General features: G+C 55.4%; 1 protein-coding gene across 6 annotated transcripts in view; it reads right to left on the bottom strand.

Annotated features, from left to right (window-relative positions):
- Positions 1-13226, bottom strand: part of CADM1 (cell adhesion molecule 1) — a 192736-nt gene extending 179510 nt beyond the window's left edge. For 2 of the 6 annotated variants that reach the window (XM_087938689.1, XM_087938690.1), the window contains exon 1: positions 12963-13176. In XM_087938689.1, coding sequence (XP_087794815.1) covers positions 12963-13140 — 178 coding nt within the window. In that variant the 5' untranslated portion in view covers positions 13141-13176. Of the gene's footprint in view, positions 1-12962 lie in introns of all 6 variants that reach the window. The other 4 variants (XM_087938694.1, XM_087938691.1, XM_026709005.2 and 1 more) reach the window with 3 other exon arrangements.
- Positions 13227-17598: the final 4372 nt, after the last annotated feature.

Here is a 17598-nt window from a genome sequence, read left to right on the forward strand (position 1 = left end):
TACTGCATTTTGGGTGGGCCTGTGTAGTTCATAGGTTTTACCTTCTTGCGTTTTCACAGAAAAGCAGCTGGCACAGAAACGCTGGAAGAGAAAAAGCTGAAAAGAACGATTAAGGAATACTGGGAGGGGGGACCCACAAAAGGTTTAACCACACACACACACACACACACACACACACACACACACACACACACCAGAGGTAGGCGGCATGTGCATCAACAGAGCAGCAATGTTTCCACCCACCCCAGCGTGGGACATGTTGTCGTGACTAAGACTAAGCGCCACTTTTCTCCATTCCGCCGAGGGTATCCGAGGCCCTTAACCTTCACCGAAATTGGCTGCCTTCAAATACGGAAGGCCGTTTCTGCGCTCTGAACACGATTCTGCAGCTCTCGGCTTCCTTTCTTCGGAGCTTCAGCATGGAAGAGGCAAAGCGGAAGGGAAAGCTACCTAGAGAGGCAGCAGGGAAGCCTCTCCGCAGAATGGAGGGCTCTGGTGTGGAGCAACTTTCCCTTCTAACCAGCTTGATTTGCTCTGCTTCTTGACAATTTATCGGCCGCAAACCCTGCAAAGGGAGACTCTGACAAGCGCTGCATAGGCCTCTCATGCTCCTCTGGCACAAGTTCAATGGGAGTATTGATCTGAAAATAGCAAGGGACGCCTCTTGGTGCTTCAGGAAAGCTGCAGAAAAACTCAGTCTTCTCCAAAAAGCAAAACGGTCCAGGTGAGCTCTGCAAGAGCTTTAAGATAAATGCAGATGTGGAACCCAAGATGACTAACTGTGCAGCTGCAAGGGTGGTAGCTAAGAAAACAGCTGGCCGGCAGTCTGCTCCAGGGGAAACGGGGAGGTCAAATCAGCAGAAGACATTCAAGAATGGAGAAGCTAAGAAATGCCTGCAAGCAGTCAAGAGTTTCCCTGCCTCAGTCATATCTAGCAGTTGTTCATCTGTTTTCCCAAATTACGTTATGAGGCGGAGATCCAGGAAATTCAATTTTTGCAGAAAGAGTGCCATCAACACATGCAAACAAACAGGATCAACACCAACCACCCGCCATATCTGGTGGCCTGCTCCCTCGGAGTTCACCTGGAAGCCAAACCACCCACACTGCCAAGGGATCTTGAGAGGAAAAACAACATCCTGCAACCTGAGACCAGGCAGGATTGCTCTGCAAACCGATTTAATCCCTCTGCCAGGCCGAGCCCTTGGCATCCTCCTTTCGTGGGCACAAACTGGAGTATCAAATTCCTTCCCCGCAACTTCAGCACCAGAGCCCAAGGATGGGCAGGCAGGGGTTCAGCTGGCATGAGATGGCAAAGAGTCCAGACACGTAAGCATGGATGCAGGATGAGAAGCTGGTCCTTAAAACCCCAGGAGACCCATCTGGTTCAGGGGTCTCCAATCTTGGCCATTTTAAGATTGGTGGACTTCCAACTCCCAGAACCCCCAGCCAGCCAAGATGGCTAGGGGATTCTGGGAGTTGAAGTCCACCAGTCTTAAAGTGACCAAGGTTGGAGACCCCGATCTAGTTCACCAAAGCTCACAAACTGAGATAGCACCGGAATCCAAAAACATTACGAAGGAGGCGCAGGAGCCAACAGCAGGCCATAATGACAATGTGCACACCACAAAGGAGACACACAATGGTTGCAGTTATGCTCTTCTGTCGAAAAGCCCTTCCTTTCCCACAAAGCCTCCCCAGGCAGGCACCAACGTGCCACCCTGTCACACAATGCACAAAATCCACCATGTTGCTGGTTTTATTCTGACATCTTCTATGGCACCAGGCCAACGCCTGGCACCTTCCACGATGACGGCTGAGTGGCATACGGGGGGGGGGGCGTCCTCCACTTACAACCCTAATTAGGGCGAGGCATTCATTGAGCTGCGATTGATTTTATGACGGTTTTTGCTATGGTCATTAAGCAAATCAGGCAAACCACCCGCCCCCGGGAAGGCCTCAAATGGTGATGCTGCAACCCTCCTAAATGCAGGTCAGCTGCCAAATTTTGACCCCAGGACTCCAGGGAGGCTGCAGAAGTTGTAGGCACAAGAATTGGCCATAAGTCACCTTTTCCAGGGCCATCATAACTTCAAAGTCACTAAATGAATGATCACAAGTCAAGGACTATCTGCAATACTTTAAGGAGTTGGAAAGACTGACCACAACATGTTACAGCAACTAAGAGAGTCCATGAATTGCAACGCCCAAAGTTTCTCTCCTGGAATGGGATTTTTATCTCAGTGGGTCCATCTGTAACCTTTTCACCTTAGAGGTATATATATTTTAAAAAAATAGCAACCGTGTGAGGACAATTTATTTTCCACTCAATTTTTCAGAGTCCTGTAACCGCTAACAGAAAGCAACCTCAGAGATTAATAGAGCAAATATTTTAAAGTGTCCTCACATGGCAAGGGAGCTGCAGAGCAAACTCATTTACAAGACAGAATTGCAAAAACAAGCAGTTTTTCATGGGTAATCCGATAACTCTGATGTATCTTTTGAGATGGTCGACACCAACTCATATTTCTGGTCCTGAACAGGGAGAAGCAGCAGCTGCTTTCAAGACCCACGACCGCAAATTCCTCCCAAGCTGCTCGGCATGAGAAAAACCACCGTTTGTCTCTGGGTTTCGTCAAGCATCTCCTGAACTTCCACCGGAACGTGATGCTTTTGAACAATAGGTCTCAAATCAGTATTTAAGGCTAGAATTCTGAGGCCCACACCCCAATAATATTTTTTCTTAAATCCCAACCTCTGGGAGAGCACCCAGAAGAAGAGCCGCTTGGGGAACTTTTGGGGAATCTTCCTGGAATCTCAACGCCTCTTGACCTTCCAACAAGCCGATCTACTGAAAAGAATTCTGATTGGGACTAGGAATTAGATTTTTAAAAAACGGAAATAAATTACATTCGGGGGAGAAAAATAAGAAACAGCGACAACTGTTTCCTGCATCCCTTAAATTCCCCTTAATTCCAGCATTCTGTGGTTTGTTGGGAGTCCTCCAAGGCAGGGGTCTCCAACCTTGGCCAATTCAAGACTTGTGGACTTCAACTCCCAGAGTGCAAAGCTGGCTGAGGGACTCTGGGAGTTGAAGTCCACAAGTCCTAAAGTGGCCAAGGTTGGAGACTACTGCTCCAAGGGGAAGACCAAACTGTTCCACCAAATCGGGGGGAGGGGTCATTGGAGGGTGCAGATTCTTCATGAGTTCAACCATTTTCACTGTGGGGTAGCATGATCCTGGACAGAGCCCCCCCTCTCCCCTCCCCCACCGGGCAAATGCATACACCCTGATGCATCCATCACCTCTTACAAAGGCAAGCAGGGCTCCAGGTAAGTGACAGGACCAAGAATAGGGAGGTCCGAATTGTGTGCCAATCAGCGTTGTGAGGGGGATGACACTCAGCACGAGAACTCTGACACAAAAGATGATAGGAGCATGTAAACTTTGATCCCTCATTTCAAGCCAATCAGGCCTGTTTAAGGGCAGGAACACCCGCCTTGGTTGGGCATTTCAAACTGCTTTGGGGTTGGAGAAATGACTCCTAGATGCTGCCAGGGTGGCACAGAGGTTCAGTGTAGGTCTTTTGGGAAGCCCAGAATGCTTTGGAGCTCATCCCAATTTTTCATTCCTGGATTCACTTTGGACAACCGTACAACAAAAGATTAACAAGAAGGTTCCGACCTCCGTCAGGCTATTGCCAACATAGGACAAAACGTCCTTCCATTCTGTTGAAGAGTCTCTTTATCCAGAACCCTCCAATTCTGGATGTTTTTAAATACAAGTTTGGAAATTACACCAACATCCAGCTGGCCAGCATACATTTGCTGGCGGTGGGTTCCATCTTCAATTTGCATTCCAAAAGGATACAATCAGGCATTGTAATAAAGGAAAGGAAAACCCCTGGGTGACCAAAAAAAAAACCCCTTCCCCAAATCACTCTTTGAATGACTGCCGTGCTAAGCTTCCAACTACAATTCTGTCACTTCCACGCAAAAAGCACAGCCAACAAGTCTTAAAACACTTCATTTTGGAACAGCCAGACAACAATTTAGTCCGGCAGAAAATGAAACTAAGGAAGTAGGGGTGGAATAAAATGGATCTAAAATATCACTCATCATAGTTCATGTGGCTACTATTTCTGAGCTCTTCGTGTAAAAAGAGCAAGAGGTTTTCCAAGTTTTAAGTGAAAATAGCAACATCAATTGCTGAGCTTCTCGACCACAGAGGACACTTCTTCTCATACGAAAGCTGAACCAAAAGTAAGGCATTTAAGGAACTTGCCTCACAGACGCATCGGACGGCTCCCCTTTGGCACAGAGAAGGAGGAAGGAAGACTAAAGCAAAGACATCAAAGCCTGGAGGTGAGATAAAGGAAAGGAGTCGTAGCAAAAACAAGGTCTGCCAAGCATTTTTGCTCGTCGATGACTGGAATAAAAATGACTGACTGACTATCACCACCTCTCCCGCTTCTGCCCCTTTTCTTTCCTTGCAACACATCCTTGTTCCCACCAGCCGCGAATTCCTCTTCTGAGGATCTCATCAAGTCCGTCCAGCCCCCCTCCTCAGCCTTCTCCTCCCTCTGGGCTGCTCTGCTGTTTCTTCCTCTATTGGTTTTGCATTTGACTCGCGTTCATTTTCTTCAGGTGACCAAGCGGCTGCCACGACCTTTTTCCTCCCATATTGATCATCACATTGACATGAGATGTGGACCTGGGCCTCAGGTAAACACTGGCTAGCGTACTAATGCATCACTGGTTCACTTAGACAACACACCAAGTATTGTCCTTCGTTACAGCAATGTATGAATTAGCCAGGCTTAGTTCTCTGGTTAAACAGCAGTGCTGAGGTTGACTCACGGGCCTTCCAGGTGAGGCTCCCACAATGGCCTTACCTTGCTTCATTCATGAAATGAGAAGATGTCCTAGATACTCTCTCCCACTCAGAAGCAACAACGTTGGCCTACAAACTGTCAGGATGCCTGGAAACCATCCATCTGGAAATAATTACAAAGCCAGTCGGTTCTGAACTAACATTGGGAGACCAAAAAAGAAAGAAAAAAAGAAAGAAAGATTCATAGGCAATAATGCAGGGAAAGTTATCTTCACAAGCCCAGGTCCCATCCTACTGTGGGATTAATCTCAGACACTAAATCAAGGGTTTTCAAACGGTTGCTATTAAAAACAGTCTCTTATAAACTCTAAAAGAAACCCTCCCTCATGTGAAGGCTTAAGAAGTTATTAATGTTGACACGCCCTTTGATATTCTCTTTCATCACCCAATGCAGGCACTGGCAAGAGACCAACTATTTCTGGAGAAGACCAGCCCAGGGACCGGATCTCATGGAGAAGCCACATCTCCAGGCTCACGCGGATCTCTCCCGGAGCACCACAAGCCCTGCCAGGACAAAAGGGTCCCCGTCAGCACCTCCCAGCACCATCCCTGACCTTCACTCCTCTTGAGAGGAAAATGAACCGACACCTGCCTGGAGAAGGAAGGGCATCGGATGGCTGGTTCGGAGCCAAGGCTATACTAAGACAACCGCTAAAGCAGCTCGGGAGGGCGAAGGGCTTCTCCGCAGGTGGAGGCATGACTGACTCGCTGCGGTGTGAAGGCCCTCTACAATCAGGGTGGCAGGTAATTACCACAATGAGACCTGGAGGAGGAGGAGGAGGAGGAGGAGGAGGAGGAGGAGGAGGAGGAATGGTCTTTTCCCATTTTCACTAATGGCCCATGCAAAGCAAGTGAGACGGCTACTCCAAAGGGAAGTTGTACCAAGGGAACTTTTGGAGGGGAATTCCACCTTGCCAGAGCTCCTCGGCCACACGCAAAGCTTGGGCACGTGTTGAGGGAGGGTGTGGGCCACAGCACCAATGCCTCAAAATACACAGAAGCAGGACGAGCAACACTCACAATTCCTCCAGCTGGGTCAGAATTCCAACTCAGAAGGAAGATGCCTCGGTATAAATCTTCGGGAAGCTAAATGTCTGTGGAGATTCTCAGCCACCCAGGTCATGGTTGTCCCAAAGGGTTTTTTTTTCAAAAGGCAGCTGGACTTTGTTTTTCCTTGAAGACCTTTTGCTTCTCATCCAAGAAGCTTCTTCAGTTCTTCAGGCCAGCTGCCTTTTGACAAAGCCCCCTTGGGACTCAGTGAAGCGAATGAGACCAAGGGCTTCTGAGATGGTCCCCACTGAGAGGCCCAAGGCAGAGCAGGTGACGGGACCTCCTCCTTCCTACAGGACCTTGAACCCACGTGGTGCTGGGCTGGCTCAGGAGTTCCAACGTGGCTCCCCAGACAAGGGAGTCTCTCTCTGCCAACCAGCCAGCCTGGCTGAACCAACCGCCCTGCCTTCCCTGCTCGGTCTGGAGAAACGCGAAGAAGAACGAGCTCCACATTCTCATCACGTCGTCCGAGGGAATCGATCTTAATGAGTTCAGTAGGACTTCCAAACAGGCACGGACGCTATTGCAATTTTTATTTTTAGTTCCCATCGTAAGATTTCAAGGCGAGCATTAATATTCACACCAAAATTCAACCACCATAAATAATGCACATAATAATGCTAGAATAAATATTGGAATAACCACCCCATGTCAGTTTAACCTTAATTATCCCAATTTGTGCACTAATTTCTATGGTCTTTCTGATAGGAGCTGGCCTTCTACCAGCCAGGCTGTTTTTCTGCCTGACAAAAGGTTCTTGAGCTTCTTAGAGAACTTGAAATGCTTCTCCAAACTGGGAGGAAACCAAAAAAGAGTTAAAATTAAACTGATCCAGTAGCATGAAACTGCGCCAGTCTCGTCCTCAACGCTTCACACCCCCCCGGAAGCAGAGCTCTCTGGAACCAAGGAAGGAAAAGGCTCCGGTTACGTTGGCTCAACACACTGCAAATTCAGGAGCCGTCAGAATCTGCGCCCGTCTCCTGGGTGTGGCGCCTTCGCAGAAGACAAATGACAATCCGGGTTCACGGCAATCCCAACAACCGTGTGAGCAACAGTGCAGCAACAACCCAAACCTTCAGAAAACGGTTCTCCATATTAAAAAGAGCAAAACTCTGTTTATGCTCCGAGCAAAACCAGACAACGTGATGACAGGGAGCCAAGATGTGTGACTGCCAATCCAGGTCTTCCTCTTCTTCTCTGCCACATCAGGCCTTCCACTCGCCCAGCCCGGTTGTCAGTCTTTTTCTACTTCATTGTTTCCCGCATCAGAGAGGTACCGAACACGCCATTAGGGAGAGCGCTGACACATAACAAATCCTGTCTTATGGCTTGTAGAATTAGTTCAGTACCAAAGATAGAAAATATCACTTCGGTAGGAATGCTGTCAAATGCCAGGATCTGAGCCCTTCCTTCCACTCGGGAGACGGGCTCCTACGGGTGTCGTGGAAGACAACAAACCCCACGGGGCCCCGGGAAGCAACAGCAGAGCCCGTGACAAACGGTTCCTTCTCACTGAGCCGTGCAAGCTTATTTTTTCAAAAATACCTTTAATTTAGAAAGGGCCAAGGAGCAAGCGTGTTTTAAAGCCAAGCCCCTCCCTCCAAAGCATCCTCTGTGTTTCCAGAGCCACGGATAGAAACTAAAATAGCTAGCGGGGTGCAGAATATCATTGTTTCAGTTTACCACTATATGGATACTTGGCAAGAAGTCACGCCCACCACGCTGAAGGCATGCCCCTGAGGGACCCCCCGCCTTTCCAAAGCCCCCTATGCGCTGTCTCCAAGAGAGACTCTCCCCCCTCCCAAAAAATCCATTTTGAAGCACAATAAGTGCAAAGTTACGCTGCAATGGTGCACAATGCACCCACAAAAAACGAAGCCACACACTGCTGTGTCATTTTACTTATTGCTTGGGAAAAAGCAGGAAGGGACACCAATGGCCTCGTTTTGTGCTCTGGGCCAGGCCAGCTTTTCCCTCTTAATATGCAAGGTGTGCGAGTCGGATCCTGGCAACTGACTTCCGCCGAAGAAATGGTCTCTCAGCTTAATCAATCAATCCCATGCACAGACATGCACACGCCCCAAGCACCCAAAAGGGAATAGGAAGACTTTCCCACCAGTAACATGTGAGGACCCGGCATCCATCAGGCGTCCTGCTCCTTCTGTGAAGGAGGGGGAGGGGGCGGGGGAGAAATTAGAAATGAGGAGCACCCAAGTGTTGGTAATGGAGGTTCTGTTCCAGAAGGAGGGGATTAAAAAGCTCCAGAACGAGAGAGAGAGAGAGAGAGAGGTGGCATGTAAAAAGGCAGCCGCAGCAGCCCGTGGTGCATTTAGCAGAAGAGCCTCAAAGAGGGAAGCCCCCCCCCCCTTTTCCAACCAGGACTTCATGCAGAGGGAAGCAGCACAACCCACAGCCCACCAAGACATGGTGAACTTGGGTGGCTTATCTACCCTGGCTAGCTCCATCCTTAAGAAAGAGCAGATCTCTAGCTCCTTCGATTCTCCAAACAGGCTGGCCGAAGGGCCTTCGGACCAGCCTTCCAGGCAGGCCCAGAGGCTCTGGGATGACCGGGGGTCTCTCCGTGGTTGGGAGGAACCCATTTAGAGAGAGACCTCAAAGGGGAAGCCCTCACCTCACCCTCTTCCGAGGAGATCTGCTCCAACGGCTTAGACGCCCAACTTATTTTTACCTGCCCCCACGCCCCCTCCATGCCACGGAAAGAGATGCCAACCCACAAAGCCTTGAAGGTATCATTCACACCCCTGGCACTGAAGGGTGGAGAAGGGGCCTCTGGAAATGGATGCCGCGGTGCCCCCACCTATTTTGTGCAAAACGCGAGACGCAGTCAAAGAAAAGGCACTTTAGAGAGGTAAAATTATTGTGTTTCTACCGTCAAGTCAGCCCAAAGCCCATCAACAAATGCACACTCTATGCATAACCCTGAGGAAATTACTAGGTAAGGCATTTCTGGTGCACACAAACAGAATGGTAATGGCATTTAAATGGGCCCTCTTGGATGTGGAATGAAACAGCACGCCTGATCCAAAGCAAAATACGTTTTATTAACTCTGACCAGGCACACGCACCCACCGGGTTAGAAGTGACACTTGTCAAGGGCAGCACTGTCATTTAGTAGCAGGGCAGAGACCGTGTCTATTGTCTGCTGCCCGGGCAGAACATATTATGAAGCCAGCTCTGCCCTGGGGGCAAAGGGCAAAGCACAATCACCAGCCAAGGAAAGCAAAGAGACAAGGAAGCAGAGGCCCACGGAGGCAAGCGGCAAGGCCAGGAAGCGAGGCGGTGACCGAGGCTGCCAAAGATGCCTTGCACGCCGCTCACACCGTCCCCTCCATCCATCACTTCACGGGCTTTGGGCATCCGAACCCCTCCTGAAAGGAAGCAGGCAAGCAAGCAAGCAAGCAGCCTCCCTATTGTGCATTGCCTAGATTTCCTCTCCCTTCTCAAAGGGAGGCGCCCCATTAGATGCCCATCCCAACAAAGCCAGGCCCAGGAGGTGGGGGTCCTTGATCCCGCCTCATGCATGGAGGCTCCGAGGAGCCTCTGGGTCAGTCGGTCTCTCATGCCTCCGTGCATGAGGCGGGATCAAGGACCCCCACCTCCTGGGCCTCCGTTGGATGCATGCCGCACCAACCCCCTGGCCCTTCTGCGACTGCACCGCCATCACAAATACTGAACCACGGATTTATGAATTCCAGATTCCAGGATGAAGACAGTCAAACTGCACTCTAAACGACGATGCAACCAACATCAATTCAGGGTGGGAAGCAAGAAAGGGAGACAACTGGCCACAATAAAACCAGCTAAATTCACCTCATCGTATCTGTGCAAAATACCAGAACGAACCCGTCACTGACCTGGAGATTGATAGTTTTGCGGAAACGCCACGGTTGTACACAATATTGCCCTTCCAGCTTTAAATTACAGGTGTTGTGACAGCTGTCCTCGACGTGGTTGCCTCCAGATGTGGCTTCTGGGCATTGAACCACAAAAGAGAAATGGGCGGGGGGTGGTAGCAAGTTGAGGAAAGCTGCCTAAGCAATTTGTTCCCTCTGAATGACAAAGCGCTCAACACAAGTACGAGACAAACCACAGAGAAGCTTAACGATGACGCTTTTGTCCCAACTGTTGAATACATTTCCCATATTTGTTTTTGTTTGCATTGTTTAAAGCACCCAGCCATCTTCTTCACTGAGTTCTCTCCTGGGGAGACCTTAACCAGCAAGCCCACCTAGGCAGGAACGCCGCCGATCGCAAGGCTTCTGCGGGGCCAGCCAGGGAGGGCTGCTCTGGGCCCCAAACACCCCCAAGATCCAGTCACCGTCGCGTCAGTCTGCACCACAGCCTTGCTATGCTCTGGTGGTTTTGAGCGGGGAGGTTGCTGCACGGTACCTGCTCTCTGTTCACAGCCTGTTGCAGCTCAAAAGCAGATTTAAATAACCCTTGGAATTCTGGCCCTTTCTCCAGCTTCTAACCTCAATTACCTGAAAGCAAGAGTGATCTTCAGATGAAAAGCGCCATAGGAACACGGAGATTAAAGTACCAGCTTTTTTAAAAAACTGAATTTTAATATCACCTAGCTCCATTACAATTATCGAAGCCAGAATTGGCTTTACTGCTACAATTACTACATGCTCCATAACACACCCCTGATTACCATATCATATCAAGAACTTCTCGTGGGAATTCAGCCTTTTTCGGAGAGACCATCTCAGACCCACATTAACCAAAGAGAATGCAGATCCACTGGCGTGAGAAGCCCACCGGACTCTGGGAGAAACAGCCCCAGGGGCCAAACACCCTCTCTCTATACACACACACACACACACACACAAGGACACCAGGTACCCCAAATGCTGTGGCCACAAGAGCCATTCCCTCCGGAGGCCTGTCCTTTGACTCACAAACCATACGGAGGGTCCCAGGCCCCTTCCAGACCAGGAATGAAGAAACAAGAATATATCTCTGGTTCTGACTAACACATATTTAAGCAGTGTTACCACCACCAGCAGCTAGGCGCACATTTCATCTCTCAGTGAAGGAAAAACAAAGACAAATACATTGTATCGGTCAGGAAAAGAGAAATAAATATGGCAAGGGTATAAAACCAGAGTTAGCAGATAAGGGACAATGGAAACTATCTTAGCCCTGGGAAAGGTCGGGGCATGAGGAAACCTGCCGGATCCTGCCTGGCAGAATGGGGGCAAAGGGCACCCCCAGCTAGATTCGGTTATTCATCCCTACCACAATGAATGGAGGGGCTGGCCCTCCAATCCTGCTTCCAGGCTCTGTTTCCTTAAAGAGTGAGAGCATCCATGAAATAAGAAGGACTTTTGATTTGACCAACATTTCTTTGCTCATTGGAGGCTTCCACGCTTCCTTGCCTCCCGGTGCCCAGCATGCCAGCTGATCAATGCCCAAGGCAAGAAGAACCAGAGGGCGTCTCTGCTCTGCACCCCTTCAAATCCTTTCCCCTCTTTGGCTGAAGAGGCTCCGTTGGAGCGACCGGCAGGCTCCCAGCTGGACGGTTTCAGGGAGGCAGCCAAACCCGCGCCCGCCCGCCCGCCCGCCCTTCCTCCCCGGCTTTGAACGGGCCAGGGATGCTGCGGCGGCGGCTGCTATCTGAGCTCACCCTCTGCGGCGCCTCGGCCAGATTTCCCGGGAAAGAGGCCGGCCGACTTCTGCTAGGCCACAAAGAGGCTCCTCTTGGCTCGTCCGAGGAGCTTTCAATGCCGCCCGCGTGAGATCCCGGAGGTTTCCGTCCAGGGGAGAGAACCGGCGGCCATGCCGCCCCCCACCAGAAAGCCTCTGCGCGACGCCCGGATGCTCCTGAGGGCCAACGCAGGCTGGAAAAGACCGAAGCCCCCTTCCCCGGGCTGCCCAACCCGCACCCTCTTCCAGGATGCCCGAGTCCCTCCAACAGAATCGGTCCCGCTCCGGTGGGAAGCTGGCGGGATCCTCCGGAAGGGCTGGAGAGGAGCGCAGGATTGGGCCGAGCGGAGGCATGCCGGGTCCCTGGATACTGCGGGCAGCCGCGCGCCCCCGCCCCTCCCTCCTCCCCAACCCCCGTCGTCCAAGGGTGCCGCTTCCCCGCCAGCCCCCCCACCGCCAAGGGAGCCTCCGGCACCGGAGGAGGAGGGGGCCATGCCCGGAAGAGAGTCAGCCTCGGGACCGCGGCAGCCTCAGTGCCAGCCTGGAGGACGCGGGGCTCCTCCGCTGCCGCCCCCGCCCCTCCCTCCCTCCCTCCGGCAGAACTTGATCAAAGTCCGGGCAAGCGGCCCCCGCCCCCCCGCCGCCCCATGAATGCCGCTCTTTGTTCCTGCGGAGCTGCACGGCTCCGCTTCCCCGACGGGCTCGCTCAACGGCGTGGCTGCTCCTCCCCGACAACTCGGTCCCGGGCCAAGCGGGCAAGAGGCTCCGGCAGGCCTGGCGACCCTCCCCGCCCCCAGGCAGCGACCCTACAAGGCAGCCGCCGGAGGGAGGGGGGGGAGGCGGGGGGCCAGAGGGGAGCCCTCCGCGAGGCGCCCCCCCACTTCCCAAAGGGCTCCCGGGGCCACAGCCGAGCCCCCCCGCCGGACTCCGCCAAGGGGCTGCGCTGCCTGCCCAGCGGCCCCCGGGGACGGGAGGGGCGCGGGCGGCATCTCCGGCGGGTTCTCCCGCGCGCCCGCCTCGCCCCCCGCAGCCCCCGGGAAGCGGCCCGAAGTTCCCGCCGCAGCGCTGGAGCGCGGAGGGAGAAGCGGGCGGGGGCTGCGCGCTGCCAGGCGGGCGACGCAGGGCGAGTCGCCGCCTGGAAATCTCCCGCCGGAGGCTGGCGGGGGCAGGCGGGCGCCCGCGGCGCTTCCATGGCAACGGCGGCAGCCCCTTCCCGCCCGCCCGCCGCGGCTCCGGAGGGTCCCCGTGGCCGGGCTGCTCCCGGGGGTCCCGGGAGAGTCGGCGGAGAGGCGAAGCGGGGACTGCGCGGCCCATCCTCGGCGGCGGCGGCGGCGGCGCTCCTTCCTACCTGTGGGCAGCAGCGAAGCGGCGGCGGCGGCGGCCAGCAGGAGCACCACGAGCGCGGGCGGCGGCGGCGGGGGCGGGCCGGGCCGGGGCTGCGGCGGCTGCTGCTGCTGCTGCTGGGGCGGCTGGTGGGGCTGCGGCCGCCGCCTCTGCGGCGCGCTCGTCCGGCTGCGGCTCGCCATCCTCGGGCACCTGCTCGGCTCTGGCAGCGCCGCCCGAACCCGCCGCGCCAGCGAGCTGGCGCCTCACGAGACGCGCGACGTCACGGGGCGGGGCCTCCCAACCCGCCAGCCAGCGCGCACCGCGTACGCCCCGCCCACGCCCGCCAGCCAGTGGCAGCCGGGGGCGGGGCGCGGCCGCTCGGCCCCGCCCCTACGCAAATGAGCGCCCCCCGCCCGCCCGCCTCCGCAGCGTTCGGACTCGCGGCCCCATCGTTCCGCGCCCGGCTGGGGATGATGGGAGCGGGCGCTGCAGGAATCGGCTCCGAAAGGAGGGGGCGGTGTTCGGAAACCCCTCCTCCGCTTCCTCCCACCCAGGAAATGCCCCGCCGTCGCGGGGAGGGCGAGGGCGGAGACAGGCGGCCCGGCTGGAAGGAGGCGCAAGCTGCGCTCGATCCTAAGGAGACGCAGATTGTCCTCCGGGCTCTCCCATCCGGGACGGGAGTCAGCGCGGGGCGCGGAGAGGAGAAGCAGCGGCGGGCTCCGGCCCCGCCGCCCTCCGAGCGCTCCGGGCGAGCAAGAGACCCGCCTGGCGCTGCTGGGCTGGAGGGAGAAGCCCCGCGCAGTCCCCCCCCCCCATCCTGAGCTTGATGGGATCTCCCGCGAGACGCGGGGTTGGGGGGACGAGCGCTCCTTGCCCGGCTGCTGGTTGGACGGGGCTTGGGCAGGAGACCCCCTCCCTGGCTCGGGGTCAAGGCCCGGCAACCTTTCCGCAGAGGGGCTGCTGTGCCCCCCCTTCCCCTCCTGACGGCCCAGCTGGAGCTTTGGTTCCGCGCAGGTCGAAACTTGCGCTTCTCTTTCAGAAGAAAACGGCGATTCTTTCCACGGAGCTGCCAGCGCCTTTCATCCAAAGCCAGCCAGGCGGATGAGTAATCGCAGCGCTCGCCTCCGCCCGAGAGTAGCTGCAAGAGGGATGGCCGGAGGTTCCAAATGGCACCTGATCCCCCCGGAAGCCGTTTAGTTCGGCGGCCAATGCCTAACGGGCCTTTCTCCCCAGCCGGCGGGGGCTGCTCTGGGCCCCTCGGAACAGCCCCAAGGGGAACCGGTCCCCCAGCCCCCCCCCATGCCCCGTTCTCTGCAGGAAGCCGGAGAGCCGCCCTTGCCTGCCAGCTGGGAGGGGCACCAAGGCGTCCAATCCCCCAGCTCTGCTCCTGGCACCTGGAAGGGCAGTTGGGGACCCTCTCCCCAAAGTCTGCTGCAAGCCTCCACTGACAGGGTGTAGCCAGGATGAGGCCTGGAGGAGCAGGCAGCAGGAGGGACACCCCCTCCCCCAATAGCCACAAAAACTCTGCCCTGATGGGCTGGCACTCACCTGGGCAGCAACAGGGCTTGAGCGGGGGGCTACCTGCTTTGGCCATGCTGGGCACATAGCAAAGCAACAGGATTCGGGGGCAGGGGGCGGGCAGAATGTCCTCCTGGTGCTTCCAGTCAGTGGGTGGAAGTTGAGGGAACCAAGGCCGCCGTTTCCTTGGGGAAGGAAGCTCCCCTGTGAAGGTGTGGCTCCCCACCTGGCAGCCCTTCCCCTCTTGAGGGGCTTCCTTTCCAGGCGGAGCCACCTGGGCTGACCCATCCCCACCCTGGAAGAGCTGGATGCAAGCGGCAGCTTCCTTCCTTCCGTGTTTTAGGAGCGACCGACGAGGAGCCAGCCAGCGGCCCTGAATGGCTCTCCTATTTCAAGGCTCCACACAGAGCTGAAGGGGGCCTGGGGCCCAACGCCTCGGAAGGAGCTCCTTGCTTGCCTCCAAGCCCCCTCCTCCCTCCGCTGGGCACTGGCCTGGCCACCCCCCTCCCACCCTCTGCAGGGGGCGCTGGCCTTTGGGGCTGCCAGGAGGAAGCCCAGAGCACCCCACGGGTGCCAGGGGGTTGAGTCCCCTTGTGGATGCTGTGACGAAGGACAGCTGAGACTCCCCCTGGGCTCCCCTCCCCCCACCTTCATTTCCTCCCTTTCATCCTCTATGCCAAGCCGAGGCCAGGAGTTTTGCTTGGCCCAGTTTTCCCCTCTGGCAAGAGCCCCAGAGCAGCGTCCCTTCGCCAGGCCATCCATCTCCTGATTAGAGGAGCGCTCTCTCTCTCTCTCTCTCTCTCTCTCTCTCTCTCTCTCTCTCTCTCTCTCTCTCCCTCCATCTCTCTCTCCTGGGGCGGGGATGCTGGAGGCTCTCCTGGCCTCTCTAAGGAGGCTGTTCGAAGGGGGGGGGAGGCTGTCTGGGAGGGCGAGCCTGTCGGGGAAACGCTGGAGGCAGCGATGTGGGGGTGTTGCACCGGGGCCAGCAAAATGTCCTGGCCGGGGCCCCTTCCTGAGCCCGCGGAGGCCTTTCCCCTCTCACCTGCATTGCAGCAGAGCAGAGATGGGGCCTCCCTCCTGAAAGAGGCCGGCCGTTCTTTGGTCAGATCCCTCCTTCCAGATCTCCGTCCGCCAGGCAGGAAGGCAGGTTTGACTTTCACCGGCAGTTTTGATAAAGGAGCCTCGAACAAGGAGGCCTCTGCAAGATCAAAGCGGCTGGAGCCGTTGACAAGTCAGCAGCTAAGCCAAGCGTATCCCCAAGAGAAGCACCTGGGCTCCCTGCAGGAGCCAGAAAACAAGCAAAGGTTTCAAGATTTCGTGTCTGAACTCATTTGGCTTTGGAAAAGGAAGTCCAGAACACACACACACACATTTTCTCTCTCTCTCTCTCTCTCTCTCTCTCTCTCTCTCCTTTAATTACTTCCTTCATTCCTCTCCGTGACCAGCTGCATGTTCTGCTCAAGCACCAAATTGGAGGACAACTCACGTTAAGGATAAAGGTGTACAGTAATTTCAGTATTCAGAAGACACCGAACAATTGGATGTCAGGGAATCCATTTGCATAATAAATATCAATATTGCGACCACGGCTAAGTGACCAAGAGATTACAGAAGGCAGACTTTACATGCGGGGAGTCTTGAGAAAATCCCCTCAGGGGTCTCCCTGCACCAGGCAGACCCCGCCCCAGAAAACGCGAAGGGCGGAAGGTCTGCGAAGTGCCAAGGAGGGTGGCTCCTGGCCTGCCCAAGGGTGGGGGTTGGGGGCTCCTTTGCCCGGTGTGGAAGGGAAGCTTTGCCTGGCCTGAGTTGGTCAGGGTGATTTCACAGGCCCCGGACTGAAGCTGGGCCTGCCTGGCCGTGATGGGAAGCCGCAAAGTTGTGTGTTGTGGCCTGCAATGGGAACAAGCTGCTTTACTCCCAGGGAGAACAGAGTTGTGAACTGTGTGATGTGGAGCCTGTGGCCTGCCTGCCTTTAGGACCAGCCTTGTGTCACAGGGGCCCCAGCAGCTCCTCAGCGCCCAGGCCTACCAGAGGGCCGTGCAATGGCAGGACATGGAAAGACCCAGGATCAAGACCACCTGCCCCCCCCCAAACCCCAGCAAGGCTCTCCAGCTGCAGGGTGAGCTGTAGTCTTAACTACCTGGCGGGCTCTGCAGTCCTGTTGACCGGCCTCTTCTGTGCATCTTCTGCACAAGCAATGTGGGTCGAGGGATGGGTGTAGCCTTTTGTGAAAGCAAGAACCCAACCCAAAGGAAAACCCTCCAACCAAACAGTTCGGCTGCCCAGAGCTCCCATTGCTTGAGTTGGGCAGCCTTCGAAAACAGACCTGCCTCTGTCCAGATTCGTCCCCATGCAACCCAGATGCAGAGCCAAGAAGCAGAAATGGGGCAGAGCGTGCAGGGGACACACACACACACACACACACACACACACACAGAGTAGGAGTCGGACAACTCTGAGACTGCCCCGCTGTGAGTGTACAAACGGTGGGGGCAGCCCCCAAGGACGGGGCACTGGGACTGGGGTACCTACCCCTCACGCTGAGCCTTGGCCAAGATTAGGCAAGGCTGCTCCCGTGAGCTGCTCCCGTGACTTGCCTCCAGAAATGGTGGAGGCTCCAACGCTAGAGGCCGTTAAGAAGAGATTGAACAACCATTTGCCTGGAATGGATTACGGTTTCCTGCTTGAGCAGGGGGTTGGACTAGAAGATCTCCCGGGTCCCTTCCGACTCTGTTATTCTGTTATTCTGCTTTCCTTAGCTCCCGCCTGTTGCCTTTTGCTATTATTTACAAGAGGAGGAAAGCAAACTTTGATTGGGAAGCCTCACTAGCCCCACCCTGATTCTCGGGGTCAGATCCGGGAGCCGTTTGAGGCCCAGTTCCCCGAATGCCTGAGCCTCCAGTCAGGCAGGGACGGCTGGGGAAAGGAAGGGGAGGAGGGCCCTCTTGCCAGACGCCTGGGCAGGATGCCAGCTGGGGGTTTGGACCACAAAGCCAAATGCCAGCAGCGCCACTGATGAAGGGCGGTGCAAAGCCCGCCTCTGCCCGCCTCCTCTCCCTCGCAGCCGCCGCCTTCAGCAGAACACGGAGGGCAGGACAGCTCCCTGCCTGGAAAGATGCTATCGCAACTCTAGTTGGGTG

The sequence above is a fragment of the Pseudonaja textilis genome, chromosome 9, assembly GCF_049901715.1.
Source record: "Pseudonaja textilis isolate UNSWEBS1 chromosome 9, rPseTex1.2, whole genome shotgun sequence".
In the NCBI taxonomy this organism is placed as follows: domain Eukaryota; kingdom Metazoa; phylum Chordata; class Lepidosauria; order Squamata; family Elapidae; genus Pseudonaja; species Pseudonaja textilis.